The 22,022-nt window shown below is 41.1% G+C and overlaps 1 protein-coding gene across 1 annotated transcript; it reads left to right on the plus strand.

The window, feature by feature from the left end:
- Positions 1 to 1,083: 1,083 nt before the first annotated feature.
- shisa9b (shisa family member 9b) lies at positions 1,084 to 15,241 on the plus strand. The gene is made up of 4 exons (XM_028600718.1): positions 1,084 to 1,589; positions 4,347 to 4,453; positions 11,968 to 12,108; positions 14,859 to 15,241. The coding sequence occupies exons 1-4, from the start codon at positions 1,084 to 1,086 to the stop codon at positions 15,239 to 15,241; spliced, it is 1,137 nt and encodes a 378-aa protein (XP_028456519.1).
- The last annotated feature ends 6,781 nt before the right edge of the window (positions 15,242 to 22,022 follow it).

Here is a 22,022-nt window from a genome sequence, read left to right on the forward strand (position 1 = left end):
GATACTTAACAGAAGGGTTACAGCTTGAATTAAAAGTGTCAACATATTCTCATTATATTGACTTCTAGGAAGTGACAACTTGTAAAATGAGATAAATTTGTCATTGATCAAAAAGTGTTGGTGCAACATGAAAGGGCTGGGGGAGATAAAAATCATCAGAAAGGTTGGTCATCTTGAAACCATGAATATAATGTGGCAAAGAGTTTTTAAGATGTTTTTCTATGTACCATAAGGACGTTTGAATGGACAGAACTCATTTTCTCAAAGCGAAATATATGCTAAGATATATATATATATACTGTGTGTATATATATATATATATATATATATATATATATATATATATATATATATATATATACACAATGTTTATTCATTACTCATGTAATGAGTAATTCATTACTCATGTGTGCCATTAGTGAAATTCACAGCCATAATTATTTCAAAAACACAATCAGTAACTCTTTAAATTGCATAGTGTATATTTATTTACTCCCATGTACATGTTAACATGTTTAAAGATATAACAATTGAAATAAATAATGTAAGTGCTAGTGCCTTTATTAAAGCCCCTTCAATCAATTCAGAAGTGACTCTCGATGAAGGATTGCAACTCTACAGATAATGTTAAGACTCAACACAATAATGGCTGCATGTAAGGGTTGTAATTAGAGCTTTTAGAGTTCTCTCTCTTTCCCCCCCATGATTCTCTCTCTCTCTCTCTCTCTCTCTCTCTCTCTCTCTCTCTCTCTGTGTGTGTGACGGGCTCTGTGGAGTGAAGCAGCCTCAGAGGCGTCTGACATCCTCCAGTACAGACAGGTGCACCGCTGTAGTGATGCTACACCTCTCCAACTATTTACTAAAGTAGACTGCCCTTTGGAAAGAACCTGAACTATAACACACCTATTCACAAAACCGTTCGTTTTCCAAGGAGTGAACGGTACAGGGGCGCACTGTGCTTTTACGCATGGAAGTTGGAATCAGCCTAAATAAATTTACGCATGGCTGTGTCTCGTCTCTTCGGAAGATGCGTCCGGGCTTAGCTTCTCAGGGCGTCAAGAGCGGGAAAAAAAGTGAGCAACGATGCGGGGCACTGAGCTGCTCCTCGGTTACTTTCTGGTGAAAGTTATGGTGTGCAACGCGGAGGGCGAGCCGGGTCAGACCGTCGACGACTTCATGCTGGTGACCGGGTTTAACGACTCAAAGGAAGGGGATAGCGGAGTCACGGAGAGCCCGCACATTGAGGACAAGTGCCGCGGCTACTACGACGTGATGGGCCAGTGGGATCCGCCGTTCGTGTGCAGGACGGGCAGCTACCTGTACTGCTGCGGCACCTGTGGCTTCAGGTTCTGCTGCGCGTTTAAAAGCTCCCGGCTGGACCAGACCACCTGTAAAAACTACGACACCCCGCCGTGGGTGATGACAGGAAGACCACCAAAAGTGGACGTGTCGCTGGACACCGCAAAGGATAAAACCAACATCATTGTGTATGTCATATGCGGGGTCGTGGCCATAATGGCACTGATAGGAATTTTCACCAAGCTGGGTTTGGAAAAGATGCACCGTCCGCACCGAGAAAATATGTCAAGGTAGGTCATCATTTGACCAATGGTCGTGTGTGCAAAACAATTTGATCAAAAACAAGTCACAAAGTAACACGTTGTTTAGTATATACAACTAACACTATGAAAAAGAAGTTTAACTGCACGTTGAGTGATGGATTCAGTTGTAACACATTTCAGTTTAACATCAATTTCCTCCAGTTGGAGACAAGTTTGATGACACTTGTCATCGTTGCACATCCTGTCTGCCTAACAGTAAGTCACAAGCACATTTTAGTCAGTGTTACAGACAAAAGTGTGCTTTTTAAGTTTATTGCATTGTCCTTGGCCTGTTAAAATTGTCAGAATATTGCCAGTGATGTTGTGACTTTTTTTGTCCAAATATAATTCAGAAATTGAAGATGGTTAACACCAAAAATGGTTACATTCTAGTTTGGGCTGGGCAATTAATATGTCTATTTATCTTCAGCATGTTACAATTGAAACCAAGCACAAGGGCCGCTGTTGCACTGTTTTGGTAAACATATATTTTTTTCTGCAAATCAAATTCTGTAATGTATCACTAACATATACAATATGTATAGTTTGTTAAAAAGGCACTATGTGCTGACTTTTGGTTTTTGAATATATGTAAAAATGTTAAAGAATTGCACAAAATTGCATATGTCAGACATGTTTGTGAGCATCTAACACTTGCAGATAGTTAGTACACTCACTCTTTCCTTAAACACATCACACATATGCACGCAGAGAGGCTTATTACTCTCTCCTCAAGAGACAGATTTTAGGCTTAACAATGTCTGCCTGAGGAGGCACTGCCTTGTGATTGATGTTCTGTGAAAGAGCCAGCTAGTTGTCCTCCTTCAAAACAGGTGCCTGTTGTGTTCACAGACTGTTGTGTTGAGTTGTGTTGACACTGTACCATAATGAGTTAACTTGTACACTGTAATTTAGATAAGGTGGATTCCGAAGCAGCATAGAGTTTTTAATATAGACAATGTTACTTGAATCTGAGATGACACCTGTGACAAAAGTTAATTACACAGTAACTGGATGGTGCTGAACTTAAGCCAAAAATGATTTAGAAGTTAACAGGCCTTAGGACATACTGAGAATAGCTATCATAATCAACTTAAGTCCTGAAATGTATTACTGTATGCAGCCTAAAAAAAAATGTAAAAAAAAATGTCTTAACTATATCTTAACTATTTATCTCAGTGAGTCAGCACTTAAAGTTTGAGAAAATAATTTCAGATAAACATGACTTGCCGCAGCTGTTCTCTGTGAATTGAAAGAAAAAACTCAAAGTCTTGTTTTTGCAGTGCACTAGAAGTGTACTCAGGGTTTGGATCGGTACACTGTTGGGTGAGTGTAGCTAAAGGTGCGACATAGCACACTTTTGGTCACCCACAACCAATTCAGTTCAATTCAATTTTATTTATAGTATCAAATCATAACAAGAGGACATTTTACAGATAGAGTAGGTCTAGACCACACTCTATAAATTACAAAGACCCAACAATTCCAGTAATTCCCTGTTGGGTGTGGTGCTGCGAGGTACAATGTGCGATGGAAGCCCAGTATTCATGTTAAATGATGTTTTGACCCATCATTAGGCCCTGCAGTGGGTATCAGGTTGTGCCGTCATAAATCTACTGAGCCCTCTGACAAGCGACACCCTAACCTGACGTACAGTAAGCTGCCTTTAAATCCTACAATCCCACAAGCAAATGAAGCATGACCCAGCCTTATATCAACATTGTATCTGCTCAGGTTTAACTACAGTGGCTGGCCCAACTCACTTGGTAGTCAACCTCATCTGAATACCACGCTTCGCTCAGTTGTCCAACCACCAATGCTATGACAGTCTTACCAATAGCCACTAGTTAGCAACCCCTCTGGTATGAGAAACGTTTTATTAATTATGTCCCCTGACCTCTCTTACCGAAGAAAAGAACATGGTTTCAATATGAATTTTTGTGCGAGTGCAGGCGAGTCGACAGGGTCAAACTTTTAAGGTGCATTTATGAGAAGTGACACTCTGAAAGCCTTCAAAAACATTTGTATAATGTTGTCTGCGGCTTTGGTGGAAGATGTGTCCAGTTTGAGAAAATAACTGCGATGATGTCATGGTGATGTCATGCGGGCTATGTCGAATTGGGGTAGAGACTTTTTTAACAGAAACTCTGCGTTAATAACTTGAGATGCGGAGAATGACAGATATGGTGATTTATGAGGCAGAAAGGGTCTAAAGAAAGACTATTTAGTAGTAACAACAATGAAATGGCTACTATGAGGACTAATATTGATACACAGGAGTCTTAGCTTTCCAGTCAAAACCAATTTATGCAACTCCAGGGATCCACATCCAAATGTGTGCATCCAAATATGCACACATATTCATATACACTACACCATAATCGCAAACGGTCCCGTGGTCCTTTAAGGGTTAACACTGGTCTGACACTCCAGCCCAATTGACTGGATAGGCCATCGGGAGTACTGGAGGATTTCCCGTTCCGGTCTGGGCCTGCCGCAGTTTGTGTTCCTGTCTCCTGATTTTTGTTTACCATGAAGATAATCTTTCTCCACCCTTAACCAAATAAATAACCTGTGTAGACTTTGAGGTGGCAGATAAACTGTCACATGGGTTATTTCATGGGACACAGACAAATGCTTTACTTTGTCTTTTAGGAGGACTTGTTGCACTGATGGCCCACACTGAATCTGTACTTGTTTTCTACTGAAAAATGTCCTCTCTGAGATTGTTCTTCATCTTTCCAGAGCTCTTGCACATGTTATCCGCCATCCTGCCTCAGAACATACGGACGACATTGGACTTGGCCAGCACTATGACAACATACAAACCAGAGTCACAGTTAACAGTCTCCGTAAGTACTGACATCAGCAGCACACAACACTTAGCAATATACCTACAAAAAAGCCCCCCCCCCCCTCCACAATCCTGCTGGTGAAGCAATTAGTCATGCCCTCAGCAATCACTTAACATATACACTAATTACCACCGACAACCTAGAGCTCTGCTTCTTAGCCAATACTTACTGTATGCAATGGCCTCAAACATTATATTCCACGCTCATTCTGTAGGTCATCAACACCAATACACACCCACACAGATGTGCACCGACAGAAAAGATTTCTTATTAATGCTAACCTGCTTACTGCCTTGACAGTTCCAGTCAATAAAGATCACACAGAAATGGCACCTCATATTACAAAAAAAATGTTTTAAAGTTATTTGGCTAAATTGAGGATAAACTACTGATTAGGTATACAGTGCTGTATAGTGAAATAATTACACCTTACATTCTGTACAGTTGAAGTTAGAGGCCAACGAATCAACAAAATAATTAATTGAGCCAGGTTATGATTTAGTCTTCAGTTACAGTATAAAAATAATTAGAAAATTAATAATTTACATTAAGTGATATACTGATATCCCGTATTCTAGATGCTTCTCAAGATGTCACATTTGAGTGCAGATGCAAATCAATATCAATGATTATTCACATGATATGGAAAGCCAGAAGTTTGCATGTTCTCATTACAACGTAGGAGTTTAGGAGGTGATTTCGCTGAGTAGTTTGGAAGGTTTGCTAATTAGTGAAAACACCTGGTGTAATCTGTGGTTGGAATGAAAACCGGCCTGTTGTAGGCACACTGTACATGGCAGATGACCGCCTATTTCAAATGACCTCATCATACATAGCCAGGCTTTAGTGGCACAAATATTTAAGCATTTTTAATGAACCGACTGTCTGTAATTAATTAAAATGTACTTTTATAATTTAAATATATGCAAACTTTTATTACAAATCAAGAAAATGCAATCCACAATGTCTAGATGCAAAATAAATCTCAGATTTTGCAAAATTACAAGCATAAATGATCTTAAACCCTAAATTTCCAGGCAGTCAAGACAGACTGACAGTTTTCTACATGTGCTGTTTAACTTAAACCTAAATGTGATCTTTTACCATTACTGCCACAAGGCTGTGCTTTATGTCACCTTTCAACTTTGTATTCACATTTTACCATCCTATCACATTTACTATAAATATTACTGAAGTGAGAAATTCAATTTAACTTCAAACATAACTAACCTCAGACATTCTATTTTAAGAGCTAGCTGTAATTCTTGTTTTAAGTGAGCTTATTTTTTTACTCCCTAAAATGAGCTGAGGTAAGGTGTCAGCACTGACATGATAATAATTAATCATTCTAAAATCAGAGCGCTTTCTTTCCTACCTTGCCTCCTCACAGAATAATTGTAATTTCATTAAAAACCAGCCAACACGTTAGGACAGATCTTCTGAAAGAGATACTGTATGCTATCTTTGGTATACTATGTTCAGTATTATAATTTTAGAAGATTACTTTTGTATGATGGATAACTTCCAGTTGATGGGCTGCACTAGTTGCTGTGAAACACCTTAGACAAGCACTTTTACAGTATAAATGTTAAAAAAGATTTATGTTTTATTCAAGTTGAAAATTTGCTATTTAATTCATATATTACTACACTAAAGAAAAGAATGATGTAGCTCTCAATTGTTTGGTGACCTTGGACGTGGAGAGCCAGGGCACAATGTGCTGGCTGCTGTATCTTACAGGGATGTATGGGAGGGGTTCTGGGTAATAGAGTTGATGACAGCACAGGGATGATTGTAGTTTTCCTGACAGCAATCCTTACAAGGTTACAAGGGGTGAGGTGATATTTCTTGCCACATGGATCCGTCCTGTACTTGTCCTCCCCAGATGTGCTTTCTAGTGGCAGGTGTGACTATGCCCTTGCTATATTAGTCACTGTATGTTATTGCCTGTCAAAGATAACAAAAATGTGTTCGACTGGACTATGAGCTTTCATTCTCCTCAAGACACCAGTGTTACAATTTTTGTGAGATGGGCTTCTTCTTTGGCTACCAGTACTATCATGTTCATGTCCTGCTGGCCATGTGCACACGGGGTAATTGTGAAGTGTGGCCTCTTTTTACTCCAGGCAGTCAACCAGAGAGAACAAAGTCTCTGTGACAGTCCATTTCCTCACTGCCAGATAGAAATGTATTTCAGCAGCATTACCTCTGACAGCAGCTGAGAAATTGCTACCAAACGTAGAGTCTACCTATGGTTCTATTTTACACCTGCCATATACTGTACTCTGAACTGTATAATGAAGCCTCAAATCTTTAAGGAGATAATTACAAACTGACAATAAAGAGAGCCTGAAATTTTTTTGGGATAGAGAGTTGTTTCACTCCTAGTCTCGCATTGCCAGACCTATCTGCACAGCGCTGCGGAGGAAGGTCTGGCTAGTCCACGCAGCATTCCTGGACAAACTCGGCTCTTTTTATTGGCATTTCTTTAAACCAATCACAATCGTCTTGGGCAGAGCCAAGTGCCTGATGCAGTTATGGTGCCTCTGCAAAATAGCCTCAGGAAGGAACTTGTTTTGGTGGAACATGTGCACGTAGGGAGGCGAGCTCTGGAATAAAATGGCTGTGGAGTGTGTGATGAGAATTTTACTCAAAAAAAAAAGATAAATATAATTTGATTGTCAGTTCTAGCTCGGAGGATGTGTCCCGAATCGACCAGAGTTTAGAAAGCGGAAGGTAAGGGACATCCGGCCAAAAATGAGGGGCATCCGGCGGAACCGGAACTATCCCGTAAATGAGAAATCGTCAATATAGACTATTTCACTATTAATAGTTTGTGAAATGAGAAAGTGACTATGTTAAAATTAGATTTTTACCTTCCATTTTCATTTTACTGACCAATTCAACTTATTTTTTAATAGTTTAACATTTAACCAAGTGTGCAAACGTAATTTGTGGGGACCTGTGTGAAGAAATATGTGTATAAGTCATTATTGCTCTTATATAAACAAATGCGGGTTAATTTAAAATTAAAATTCTCGTCTTTCTCTACATTTGTCTACATGGGGCGGCATTAGCTCAGTCCCTGGGGACCTGGCTTGGGAACCAGAGGGTTCAATTCCCTGCACTGACCATATGCAGCATTGGTGTGATAAATGTAGAGGTGCACATTTCCTTCTTCTTATTGTCTTATTAGCTGTATCAGATTGTATCTGACTACTGGCGTCAATACAGCCAAACTCTTTTAGATAATTAAAATACTTTGACTGATACTTTTAATGCCGTTTGGGTAAAAAAATTGACACTGGTCAGGACATGTGTCTGTGGTCGTTACAATTAAAGAAGAAGAATGAGATGCTGTATGAACTTGTTAATTTTATGTGAACAAACTATTACCGTATTTTCAAACAGCATGAATTACTCTTTCAAAGTAATGATCAACTTAATAATGGACTCTGTACTCTAATTGCTTTATAATAATAACATCACCCCAAAAATGAAGTATTTTATGTGCACACTTTTTTTTCAAATAAAAGCTTGTCCACAAATGACGTAAATCAATTATTCTTACTTAATTAATAATTAGGTTCATTTATGTGTCTGAAAATATGTTTTATCAAACAATGTACATACGTTTAAGTATAACTTAGATCAGCTGAAAACTATGAATAATGCACACATACAATTTTAATGTAGTGTTTGAGTTTCAGGAGTCTGACAGAAATGGAACAATATAGACCTTTTTCACGGCAGACATGTTGACATGTCATAGTAGGAAAAGCACAGGTGTATTCAAAACCATTAATGATGGCTGCATTCCACTTAGGAGAGGCCCTGGTATTGTTCATGCTGACTCACTGAAACAGCTTACTGGGGCACTTGATGGAACTGAGCCATTGTTAAGGTTATCAATTTCAGCTGTGCTTTTCCTACTATGACAAGTCAAAATGTCTGCTGTGAAAAAGATCCATTGACTCGGAGATAAAAGAATATCATCACTAACTTGAAAGTAGGCTGCCTGTAAATAAGAGCGCCCTTCTCCATGTACCATTTATTTTGGGGCATACAGCTCCCAAAATACTCTTAAATCTTTTATGAGTTCCAGGGTGGTGTCTGTGTCTGGAGTGTTAACTCGCTTATTTCCAGCAACAACCATGGAGTCTTTAACCTTACAAGTCTCCAGAAGTGTCCTACTTTTTTTTTCAGCAGCTGACATAAAAGTTGTGACTTTGACAACAGTACAAGCACAATGACACTCTGTCAACACGCAGTCAGATAAACACTAAAGAGGTATAAAAAAGTACATATCAGCACTTCAGTTTAAATTGAGTTTGGCATCCTGAAAATAGCAAAGTTGCACCAGATGTTCACAAAAGCACTGTCCTTATTTATTAACTGCAGTGAAATCTTAGACTATGATTTACCTTCGGTGGCGCGGCTTCTTTTTTTTAATATAATGGGATACCCTGACGTTGACTGTAGTATCAGATAAGTGCAATGGGGGGCGACCTCTGGCTTACCCAGTAGAATGTGCAGTCCATGTAAGCTGAGTCCTTGGCAGCGGCCCGGGTTTGATTCCGATTTGCTGCATGTCGTCCCCCTTCTCTCACCCCTTTCCTGTCTTCAAGCTATCCTGTCAATTAAAGGCCATAAAAAAAGATAAGTGCAATGGTGACCACACACAATGCTAATGGCTAATCACCCTATTTATACATTGTTTTCTATGGTTTAATGAGCTCATCTGAAAGAAAGAACACTACATTTGATCTATACGTTTTATCATTTGGTTTTTAACAAACATACTGTATGTACTCCACATTTCCTTAAAAGCAGTGTTAACCATGTATTATCCTGGTTCAGTAAATTACAAGTGAAGTACATTATATGTATTCTATGAAAGCACATCTAATTTGACTTTTAGCTTGAACAAGATCACATTGAATGAGAGCCTGTGTGCATGGCCCACTTACGATGTATTGTATAAAAGTGAAACAGGTCAACAAGCCCAGAAAGGAACCTGACAAGGTAACACCGATAGATTCGATGCAGATATTTCCTGTTACATTTTTTGAGAATTTGGTTACTTTTGTTAGTAAAGCATTTTTAAAAGATTCAATGAGGGTTTATGAAGACAAATCCATCACTGAGTTTAATATCTTATCTGTACACGACGTGAAAGTGCTGTGCTGTTTTTCTCAACTTCAGTTGATAATAAGGCCTTCAATAAAACTGGATAACACAGAAGTTTGTTATAAATACAGCCTTATCATAAGAAGAACACAGTAGCACCTTAAATTACCTCAAAATCTGATTTTACTCATAACATTACCTCCTTGAGGTGTGGTAGAGAGAAATAATTGTCAAAGCTGTCCTCTGCATCATTTCATGAGACAGCATTGATAATTTGAGACTTTCCAAATTAATTAGCACAGTAATAAAGTTTCTTGCTGACCAGTTGGGAATAAGAGCCTAATTAACCTATTTTCTGTATTAATGATCTGTTTTTACCAGACACATTCTAGACCAAGAACTAGTAGACTCAAAATTTAAAGTCTGTAAACTTGAACTATTAACAACGGCTGTGAGGAGTTGATGGACATCTTTTATGTTCATATTCAAGTTATTGGTGCTGGACATACAGTAGTTTATAACTCCTCTCAGTCAGATTAAATTAAAAGGAAACAATTAATATCAACAGAATGAGTGTGGATTCACAACCTGATTACATTTAAAATAACCATCATCGTGATTTTGTAAGAGGAGCAGCTTTAAAGGAGTAAGTTATTAAAGGACAAATCCAGCGTAAAATGAACCTAGGGGTTAATAACACGTGTACCGAGTCGACCGTTCTCTGTGATATGTTTTCATTCAAACCACTAATTAGCTTATAACGCTAGTCGTTGGGGCAAGGGTAAAGTAAAAAGAAATCACTACAGTCACGACCAGTCGAACGACGAACGCCATGCAACCAGTAACCAGTAACGTAGCTCAAGCACAGCGTATATCGTTCGACTGGTTGTGACTGTTTTCCCAAGATGGCGCCCACCTGTATACGTGAACGGTACTGTCTTTCTAAACTATCTTTTTAATAAACTGTCTGTACACTTACAAATTTCAATGCTTCGGTTTACATGTAGGGACCCTCATTATGCTACCCTGGAAGTGTGGTCCTATTTTGAGCCTTGTTAGTGGTATAGAAATAGCGATTTCTTTTTACTTTACCCTTGCCCCGACAACTAGCGTTATAAACTAATTAGGGGTTTGCGATAAAACTGCTCACATTCGATACGCATGGAAACATATCCCAGAGAACGGTTGACTTGGTACACGTGTTATTAACCCCTAGGTTAATTTTGCGCCGGATTTGTCCTTTAATGATAAAAGCTATCCGCATCAACTATTGGTTCATCAACATGTATCTCTCAGATATATATATATATAACACACATGCAGCAGTCTTCCTGTGAATTGTTAGTTCCAATAATCTCCTCAAGAGAAGACACTGAACATCTGTTTGCTCTGTCGTACCAGAAGGCAGGGGGCCAGTCTCTTTGCTGTGCACCCCTTAATTTACCAGATGTCTACTGTAGGATTAGTACAGTTTCACCAAGAGCAGTCATGACACTCCAGCTGGGTCCCCAGAAAAGCCTACTTAAGGGAAAGTGACACTACTATTCTACAATTCTAGCTTCACATCCATCCATCAAGCTGATTTATATCCTGGGATCACGTAACAGTCCCTTATAGTGTTTTTCCATGACATGGTACCTGCTCTACTCTACTCTACTCTGCTCGACCGCTGTGCCCCGTCCTCCATTTTCTATTGCAGATTTAGTACCGCCTCATGCCTGAGGCTCAGTGGCTGGTCGTCATAGCGACGCCGCAGGAAACTGCCGTGACCTAACGCAACACACACACAGAACGTCGAAGGTGTGTTGTTTTTTACTCTCGCCATGTGTCTGTTGCCATAGCCAGAAGACAAATTTTGTTTCAAAAGAAGCTGGAGGCAGCAAAAAAACCCACTGCTGGCTAAACTATTTAAAAATGGCGGTTTTGTTCAGGACACCCTCGTCTGTCGCTAGCAATAATGACGCAGTGATTAGTGACGATTCTCTCTGACTAATCAGTAGTCTGCAGGTTTTCACGTCACCTTTTGGTATCGTCTCAGCTCGCTTGGAACCTGGACAGAGGTGGTACTAAAAAAAAGTACCTTTAGGGACTTTTTTTCGTAATGGAAAACCAAAAATGACGAGTAGAGTCGAGGCGAGTCGAGCAGGTACCATGTAATGGAAAAACGCCATTAGGGAAAACCAAGTTGAAATGAATAATTGTATTTTTTTAATCATTTATTTAAACAAACAATAAATAATTCATCACATCTTGTATTAGCTAACGCAAATGGTCATATACAAATTTGAACATATTACCTCAGCGATTAAAGGGAATTTGTCACTGCAAACAACAGAAACACTGAATTTTTGCATTAACTTCTTGTGTTTTCCCTCCTTTAGATAGCAACCACATAAACAACGTGGCTCAAGCATCAACTTTGATAACACAGCTTTACCCGGCTGTGGGACACATTACCAGCCCCTATGAACAACAGACGCCTGTCAAGGATCTCAACAAGTATGCCACGCTCAAGGCTGTGGGTAAGGTTTGATCTGATTAAGTATCCTCTATAAATAAAACATACTAATCAGGTTTACCCTGCATCATGTATAGAGAAGTGTCAAGGTTTAACTGAGTGAACCATGATCAACATCATCTATATCTGAGTAATCATTAGATTTATACGTTAATGAGGAAAAAATCTATCTGAAACGTTTTATGGAATCCCAGTAAAATTAAATGTGGTTTATTTTGAGTAAAACATTGATTGTCTCAACAGACAAAAAACACAATATTAAAATGTTCTGCTAGCTGCAGTAATAAGTGCATCTCTCTCTTTATAGCTTGGCATTAAAATGATATAAGACAATGTTGCTTTGGCCATTTTTCAGTCTTTTATTTATCTACTTCAGATGCAGCAAGGATCCTATTTACACAACACATGGTGTAAGATATGTACTTATGTACAAAATTATATTTTTCTTTAAATAGGAACCCAGTTGGTTTGAATCTCCATCAAATCTCTAGCTGACAGAAAACGTTGTCAGTTAATCCATGGTCCATCATTGCCAACAGAGAGGGGAACTGAAAGTTTATTTATAGAAGCAAGATTGTTGTCCTTCTCATGTGCTAATTTTGGAAAGTCTGCAGCAAGTGCCTGGATAAATGCCTGGGCATTTGAAACAAGAAATAACAGAAAATACCAAAATAGTATCATCAAGATGATGCTAAATGATTTTTCAAAAGCCTGTTTGTAAAGTACGTCAATAAAAATACATTCCTGCAAATCATAAAATGAAATGGAAAGTGTAGTGTAAAATAAGTACCCCTTTTATGTGCATTATGGAAATAGTATGTGTTTTGTGAGCTCATATTAGAAAAACTAATAACAGCCAACAGGTGATGTTGACAGTCTATGTTATGGTGGAGCACATATGTTCAGGCACGCCTCCAAAATGTAGAGTGAAGTAATTGATATTCCACTGCTTTTCATGTTGATTTCTGATGCATAAATAATCATCACAGCCATTTCAAAGAACAAATAGCCTTACATTTAACTGACCTTGATTTTGGCCAACCGTCATCTCTGCCTGTGTGCATAACTTTTGAAAGTTTGCAGAGAAAAAACTAATGGAATAAATGTGCAGAATCAAAGTGTGGAGTGAAGGTATTTGTGGATCTGTATTTGATGCTATTTAGCACAGTGAAACAGGAGTCTTTTTATAGATTAATCAATTAGCTGTGGCCATGGAAGGGATGACAGCTATCAGCATGCGTGTAGTATGTCCAATCACATAAAACAGCTCACTCTCTTTGTGATTCACACAACCGTCAAAAAAAACTGATCACGAGGGAAAATAAAAATAGAGCAAATCTTAGCTAATGAGACTGGGGACAGGAGACAATCAGGAGCAATCAAAACATAAATGAGTTGGGGAGTGGTGATTAGATGCAACTATACTGTACACGGTGAGCCATGTGAGCCCATGTGGTCCTAATATATGTGTTCATCTACCCGTACTGATTAGGGTTTTGCTGAAGTAGCTACTGTAAAGGATATGCTGCTCATCACTACATCTCTTTTCTGTACCATGAAATGAGACAAAGAGCGCAGCCACAGCTTGCTGCTGATGAAGAGACCACATTAATGGTCATCTGGTAAAAAATGTCTAAAATGTTAGAAAATACTAATACTGGAGCATGGTGTGCTCCGGTTAATTAGTGCTCAAGTGAATACTGTTTTCATACATTGTAGCACCTGATTGGAGACATAAAATCCCACTGCAGTGTTTTTTTTTTGTTTTTTTTTAGCAAATTACAGCAGCTGATTATGGCAAGACAAATACCAAAAGACAAGATGTTGTGTGCAGTGATCTACTGGCATACCACCTCAGCCTTACTGATTTCCCAGTGTTGTTCTAAAACAATTTTGTAAACTGGAATATCAACAAATATTCAGTGAAATTGGAGTATAATTATTAACTGACCTCTCACACAATATATTTGCATTTTTTATATTAAATGTAATTTTACGTAATAGCTGACAGGAAGGCATAATGAAGAAATATATTTAAGCATGTTCTGGTTGTGTGAAGCTACTACAATTTAGTGAACACTATTAGCAGTGTACACTACATTACTGTGCACCAAGGACATCATTTCCACTGGGGATGGGGATAACGTGATGTAATGACATGTTAATGGGTGATGTGGCCAGTGCTTAGCAGACTTTCTATGCGCTGGGTTTCGCCTATCATGCTGCCCCAACTTGTTGGTGGAGGTTGTTAGCGCTGTATGCAGCCCAAAAATGAATACCTGCAGACACTCACAGAGCCGATAAAGTACCTCCTCTTCCTCTGCTTTTGCTTTTTCAGATGAAAAGTTGTCTCTAGCCTATATTAGTATTAGTAATTAGTAATAGTGTGAACACTATTCCAGCCAAATAGCAATAGCCACTTTCGATATTGTGCAAAGGACAGGGGAAAGGCTAGGGATGTAAAAAGCAGTGGGAGCAAGATGGACGGCAAAAAAGGAGCACTGATTGGAGGGGTGTATTTGTTTGGGTGTTTAGTTCATATATCAACAGTCTTTCTCCAGTGTAGCTGGAACTAAAAATACAGGTTAAATACAGGTTTATACATATACCTGTGTATGTTTGCGCGCACACACACACACACACACACACACACACACACACACACACACACACACACACAGAGAGGACACAATGCAATGACCAATGAAGGGAAACATGACAAATAACTATCATGTGTTTATCTGTATTTGTTAGCAGAGAAAGCTAATGGCAGCTTCTACAGCCACCGGCGGCAAGTGATTGAGATGACATCCAAGGGCAGCCTTCCCATGGAAGCTGTGGAAATGGAGCCAGAGCCGAGTAATCCTTACAGCCCACCTAGACAGCTGTCTGTAAAGCAGAATGGACACAAGTACAAAAGCCCCAAGAGCCACAGCTCCCAGCTGCTGTCCTACAGCTCCAACACTGCTGCCAGCCCGGGGCGGCTAAGATCCTGGGAGAGCAAGGACATGCTGGGACTCCGACAGAGCTATGGCCAAAAGAAACTCTGCATCATAGAGAAGGAGCTGCACACCACTCGCTACATGCCCCCACAACCATACTTTGTCACCAACAGCAAAACAGAAGTGACAGTATGAGGGACTGTCTAAGCACCAGGCTTAAAAGCAGTCTGCATTTAGGGAAGGCAGTCGCTGCTGACTGTAGGTGGTGTTGTAAGAAATCAGCATGGACTATAGTATGTGCAGTTGTGCATGTGATGGGCAGCATTTAAGTTGCCACGTAAAGGTGAAGTGTACTGTAACAGGACTCAGTATCAATCACTGTTTCTCAGGAGGGCACAGTGATGAATCATTGATATTCATAATAATAATCCAACTGCTAAAACAAAAGTTACATAACTCATATATAATAGTGGTGAGACATGTGACACTTACAGTACTGTTGTCAGTATTTACTGAGATATCAATGGACCTTGACATTTAAGTATAGTATATCTATCCATCCATCCATCCATCTTCGTCCGCTTATCCGGTGTCGGGTCGCGGGGGGAGCAGGGAACCCCAAACTTCCCTTTCCCGAGCAACATTAACCAGCTCCGACTGGGGGATCCCGAGGCGTTCCCAGGCCAGGTTGGAGATATAATCCCTCCACCTAGTCCTGGGTCTTCCCCGAGGCCTCCTCCCAGCTGGACGTGCCTGGAACATCTCCCTAGGGAGGCGCCCAGGGGGCATCCTTACCAGATGCCCGAACCACCTCAATTGGCTCCTTTCGACGCAAAGGAGCAGCGGCTCTACTCCGAGCTCCTCACGGATGACTGAGCTTCTCACCCTATCTCTAAGGGAGACGCCAGCCACCCTCCTGAGGAAACCCATTTCGGCCGCTTGTACCCTGGATCTCGTTCTTTCGGTCATGACCCAGCCTTCATGACCATAGGTGAGGGTTGGAACGAAAACTGACCGGTAGATCGAGAGCTTTGCCTTCTGGCTCAGCTCTCTTTTCGTCTGGCGTGCGATAAATTGAATGTAATACCGCACCCGCTGCGCCGATTCTCCGACCAATCTCCCGCTCCATTGTCCCCTCACTCTCAAACAAAACCCCAAGGTACTTGAACTCCTTCACTTGGGGTAAGGACTCATTCCCTACCTGGAGTAGGCACTCCATCGGTTTCCTGCTGAGAACCATGGCCTCAGATTTAGAGGTGCTGATCCTCATCCCAACCGCTTCACTCTCTGCTGCGAACCGATCCAGTGAGTGCTGAAGGTTGCAGGCCAATGATGCCATCAGGACCACATCATCTGCAAAGAGCAGCGATGAGATCCCCAGCCCACCGAACCGCAACCCCTCCCCACCCCGACTACGCCTCGATATCCTGTCCATAAATGTTGCAAACAGGATTGGTGACAAAGCGCAGCCCTGGCGGAGGCCAACCCTCACCTGAAACGAGTCTGACTTACTGCCGAGAACCCGGACACAGCTCTCACTTTGGTCGTACAGAGATTGGATGGCCCTGAGAAGAGACCCCCTCACCCCATACTCCCGCAGCACCTCCCACAGTATCTCCCGGGGGACCCGGTCATACGCCTTTTCCACGACCAGGACGGAATCCGCATTGTTCCTCTTCAATCTGAGGTTCGACTATCGGCCGAACCCTCCTTTCCAGCACCTTGGAGTAGACTTTACCAGGGAGGCTGAGAAGTGTGATACCCCTGTAATTGGCACACACCCTCTGGTCCCCCCACCCCAGTCTGCCACTCCTTTGGCACTGTCCCAGACTTCCACGCAATGTTGAAGAGGCGTGTCAACCAGGACAGCCCCTCCACACCCAGAGCCTTGAGCATTTCTGGACGGATCTCATCAATCCCAGGGGCTTTGCCACTGTGGAGTTGTTTGACTACATCAGTGACTTCCACCTGGGAAATTGACAATGATCCCCCATCATCCTCCAGCTCTGCCTCTAACATAGAGGGCGTATTAGTCGGATTCAGGAGTTCCTCAAAGTGCTCCTTCCACCGCCCTATTACCTCCTCAGTTGAGGTCAACAGTGTCCCATCCTTACTGTACACAGCTTGGTTGGTTCCCCGCTTCCCCCTCCTGAGGTGGCGAACAGTTTTCCAGAAGCACCTTGGTGCCGACCGAAAGTCCTTCCCCATGTCTTCTCCGCCCCTTGAGGCACCTAAGACCCTAAAACCACAGCTCCTCGCCGCAGCTTCAGCAATGGAAACTTTGAACATTTTCCACTCTGGTTCAATGCCCCCAGCCTCCACAGGGATGCACGAAAAGCTCCGCCGGAGGTGTGAGTTGAAAGTCTGTCGGACAGGGGCCTCCTCCAGACGTTCCCAATTTACCCGCAGTACCCGTTTGGGCTTACCAGGTCTGTCCAGAGTCTTCCCCCACCCCCTGACCCAACTCACCACCAGATGGTGATCAGTTGACAGCTCCGCCCCTCTCTTCACCCGAGTGTCCAAAACATACAGCCTCAGATCAGATGAAACGATTATAAAATCGATCATTGACCTTTGGCCTAGGGTGCTCTGGTACCAGGTACACTTATGAGCATCCCTATGTTCGAACATGGTGTTTGTTATAGACAATCCATGACTAGCACAGAAGTCCAACAACAAACAACCACTCTGGTTTAGATCAGGGAGGCCGTTCCTCCCAATCACGCCTCTCCATGTGTCTCCATCATTGCCCACGTGCGCGTTGAAGTCCCCCAGCAGAACAATGGAGTCCCCCACTGGAGCCCCATGCAGGACTCCAGTCAAGGTCTCCAAGAAGGCCGAATACTCCGAACTCTTGTTTGGTGCATATGCACAAACAACAGTCAGAGTTTTCCCCCCCACAACCCGCAGGCGTAGGGAGGCGACCCTCTAGTCCACCGGGGTAAACTCCAACGCAGCGGCGCTCAGCCGGGGGCTTGTGAGTATCCCCACACCCGCCCGGCACCTCCCACCCTGGGCAACTCCGGAGAAGAAAAGAGTCCAACCCCTATCCAGGAGTGTGGTTCCAGAACCGAGACTGTGCGTAGAGGTAAGCCCCACCAGATCTAACCGGTAGCGCTCCACCTCCCGCACCAGTTCCAGCTCCTTCCCCCACAGAGAGGTGACATTCCACGTCCCAGGGCCAGCGTCTGCTGCCCGGGTCTGGTCCGTCGAGGCCCCTGACCTTCACTGCCACCCGTGTAGCAGCGCACCCGACCCCAGTGGTTCCTCCCACAGGTGGTGGGCCCATGGGATGGAGAGGGAGTTGAGTATATCATTTCTTTTAAAAGGAACATTTTCCACCTTGTCTAATTAGTGTTGATGGTAAATGTAGTCAATTCCTGTGTGTGCTATATTGACCGAGAAAGCTGAGTTCTTCTGCTCATGGGGCCGTGTCGGCAGTGCCTACATGTACCAGGATTCATTGTGTGCATGCTACTGATGCCCAGCCAAAACATAGTGTAGCCAAGTTGTGCCTTTACTTTGGCAGGTAATAAAAAAAAAAACAGAGGCTCTGTAGTCCGAACCAACGTAAACCAAGACGGCAACAATTCTTTATTTTCCACATTGTCAACGGCAGCGCATTACAGCTTTACTACTTCCATTTTTACCTTTCTCAATAAAAGCCCAACTTAAATTCACTCAGCATTTCACTAATTGGCAATTCAACAAAATAGCTTACAATAACATCAGGTGATGAAACTACTCACTCAACTAATCAGTCCCTCCAGGCTTTCGTGGCCTTTTTATGAGATTGTTGCAGGCCAAAATGCTCGATTTTGCATATACCTGTTGTTACGATGTCTTTTGTAACAACATATATAATGGTATAATTCTTTAAAAATAAAAAGGAAACTTATTTCAGGGAGAATAAAACTACTCTGGGCTGAGTTTTCCTAGAAACCTTACCTAAAAGGCTCAGGATGATGCAAATGTTGGTATAATATAAAAATGACTGGATTTATGACAAAAAATAATAATTTATTGAATTAATCAAATTTGAACATAACTGTCAAGTGGCTTGTTGATCTTTACATTGTTAGTTAATTTCCTATCCTGGCCTGGGCTGGGACACACATTCATACGGTTTGATAAAGTAAAGTTACTTATTGAACTTTAAATTATCATTGCACTTACAATAACGAGCGTAGCTGTCCTCAATTTAAGTCATCCTGTACATCTCCTCTTCCTGCATCCACCGTGTGTGTTGTGTGTGTGTGCGTGCATCAGTCGTGGGGGGAACTGAGCAGCCCCGCCAGCTGCAGATAGCCGACAAGATTGAAACCGCAGCAGCTTTCAGCGACTTTAGAGTGAAAAATCGTTACAGTGTACGTTGATGTTAAAATATATAAAATTTGGCAGGTCGGTCTGAAATGTTTTGCAGGTTCTTTCGCTGTATGTTTTGTTGGTAAATGTGAGATGTTCGAGTCACACACGTCTCGTCTTCATATCAGAAACAAGGAAATGAATTTGGCGACGTACGTCAACCCGTTCTCACTCCCGCTTGGTCAGGGGCTCTCAGCGTCACATACTGACGCAAAGTCCGGCACGTGGGACTGCTGTGATTGACAGTTATTTGTCAAATTTGCGGTAAAGTTGCGGTGATTGCTCAAAATTGTGAGTCGCGCCAAATTCACAGTGATTGGTTGAATTTGCGTGAATTGTTGCAATCGCGAATTCCTGGAGGGACTGACTAATGGTCATCTGCCCTCTCGACCGTGCTGGTCTTTGTTGTCTTTTCCAGTTTATCTACGGAATCCTGAAGAAATCTCGAGCACACCTCAAGTGAGGAGTAAAACTTGCATGCATAGTAACACACACAGGCTCTCTCTGGGTTGGCGTCTGAGACAGCATCCAACAAAAAGTGCCCACGTGGTTGGCAGCAGCTCAGGTTCTGGAGGGTCCCCGCATCTCTACCTCTCTCCGCTGCATTTCTTCGGCCGTATACTGTGGCTCAAATAAATACGGCTGAATATCAAAAACACTGTAAAATGTATCCTCGTTCATAACATCCTTTGCAATCATATTTTCAAATACCATTTTCACTGTTGGAAATGTAGCAATAAGTTTGCAATACAAGCAAAGAGAAGAGAGAAGTTATGTTTTTAAGCAACATTTAGAGTACGTCCCTTGGCTACCTGGAGGCAAAATCCAAGCTGAAATAGCCTGTAGTTCTTCCTTGCCTCCAACTACGTCACTGTCACGTCACGGGATTCAGGAAGAACAGATTGTGCAGCTGCGAACTGCAGTATTCTTGGTCAATATAACACGCACTGAGGAATGAATTGTTTCAATACAACCTACATTTATCATCAACACTGATCATCCACATAAAAAGTGGCACATTTCTATTTTAAATCAACTTTGTCTAAATGAGAAAACCTTCCTTATGTATCTAATCAAGGTTGAGTGGCCTGTGATTAATTGGCTATTGATGAAATGCTTTACTGGACAATTTATATACAGTATACTGTTAATATTTAAAAGGGGGGGCACTGCTATGTTGGATCAAGTGCAGTACTCAGGAATGATACAGTACATTTAAGATGAATTACCTGAATAGTTTTAACCAGCCCAAATTCTAGCTATTTTGTTTGTGTATTTATTTATTTAAAATGGGAGATCTAGTCATCCTCAGTATATCACAAAAGTTTTTCAGGAAGAACACAGTTACAATTAAATGAGGATTACTGATGTTTTGAGCACACTTTGTTAAAGTTGATTTATCAGCTAAAGATTAAGACCCTAATCTCTAAATTATAATCTAACTCCAAAATATTACTTACATTTGTATTGGCATACAAAATGTCTAAAGTCCAACTAAAAAACATGAGTGATATCAGTTGGTCACACACAATTGGCCATGGCCAATGGCCATGACTATAACTGAATTAAGAACTGTATTCATTTAAGAAAAAGACTATGAGACATACATGTTGTCCAAATGTAAGTTATTGTTTCCAAAATGCTCTGCGCTGCATTCATTTTGAAGAGATTTATAAGCTAAGTCTATCATTCAGTATTTCTGAAATATAGAATAATCTAAAGTCTGTGAAAGTGTTACTGTTGACCAAAATGACTTAAATCCATTAAAAAGTCCATTTAAATTTTGTGAATGTAATGCCACTTTTCAAAGATGTCTCATTTTGAAGGAAACCTTCCAAATGCATTCAAACCAAGTCACTGCCAACAGACATCCTACTGGTACATACATTTCCATGATTAATAGGAAAAGTAGCAGTAGAGTGTTGAACCAGTGTTGTATTGGTGTAATAGTGCCTCTCATCAGTACCAGCATGTGTATGGTTATCATAGAATATACTGTAGATGAAGTCCCAGTATTCAGACTGTGATTGATCTTAGTTATCCATTATGCCAACAAATAAAGTAATTTTTAGTGTGAAGATATTTAAACTCTCAGCTTTACTAAAAATGTATACGATTTAATTCCAAAGCTCACATTTATTGAAAGTATCTGGACTGGACAGTCTGAAACTAGTGATACAGCAGTTGACGTGTCCATTGTTGGAGGTTAACAGTTAATATACTTTAAAAAAATGTTTTTATTTATTTGCCTGTTACTACTCAAATAAATGGGTCAACTAAATAAATATAAACAGTTTTTTGTTTGATTGACCCTAGCAACTTACTACATGACAATATTTATCTGCTGTTGTGGTATTTTAGTTAACTATTAAACAGATGTTTTAATATTGGTCACCACTTCTGATCTCAGCTAAAGCACCTTACAAAGAACTCATTGAAAAAGGACATTCATGCCACACTTGGCAAATGTTTTTAATAAATACGGTTCTCTAGTGCGATTGATTATTTGTTTCACTGATTTCCCAGCCAGCAATATACTGTAAAAGATGTTCACACCTGCCTGCAAGTCTTACTCATGCGGTTGACTATTTCAAGCAGCCGAGGACAAGGC

Source organism: Perca flavescens, chromosome 15 (assembly GCF_004354835.1).
Source record: "Perca flavescens isolate YP-PL-M2 chromosome 15, PFLA_1.0, whole genome shotgun sequence".
Taxonomy (NCBI): domain Eukaryota; kingdom Metazoa; phylum Chordata; class Actinopteri; order Perciformes; family Percidae; genus Perca; species Perca flavescens.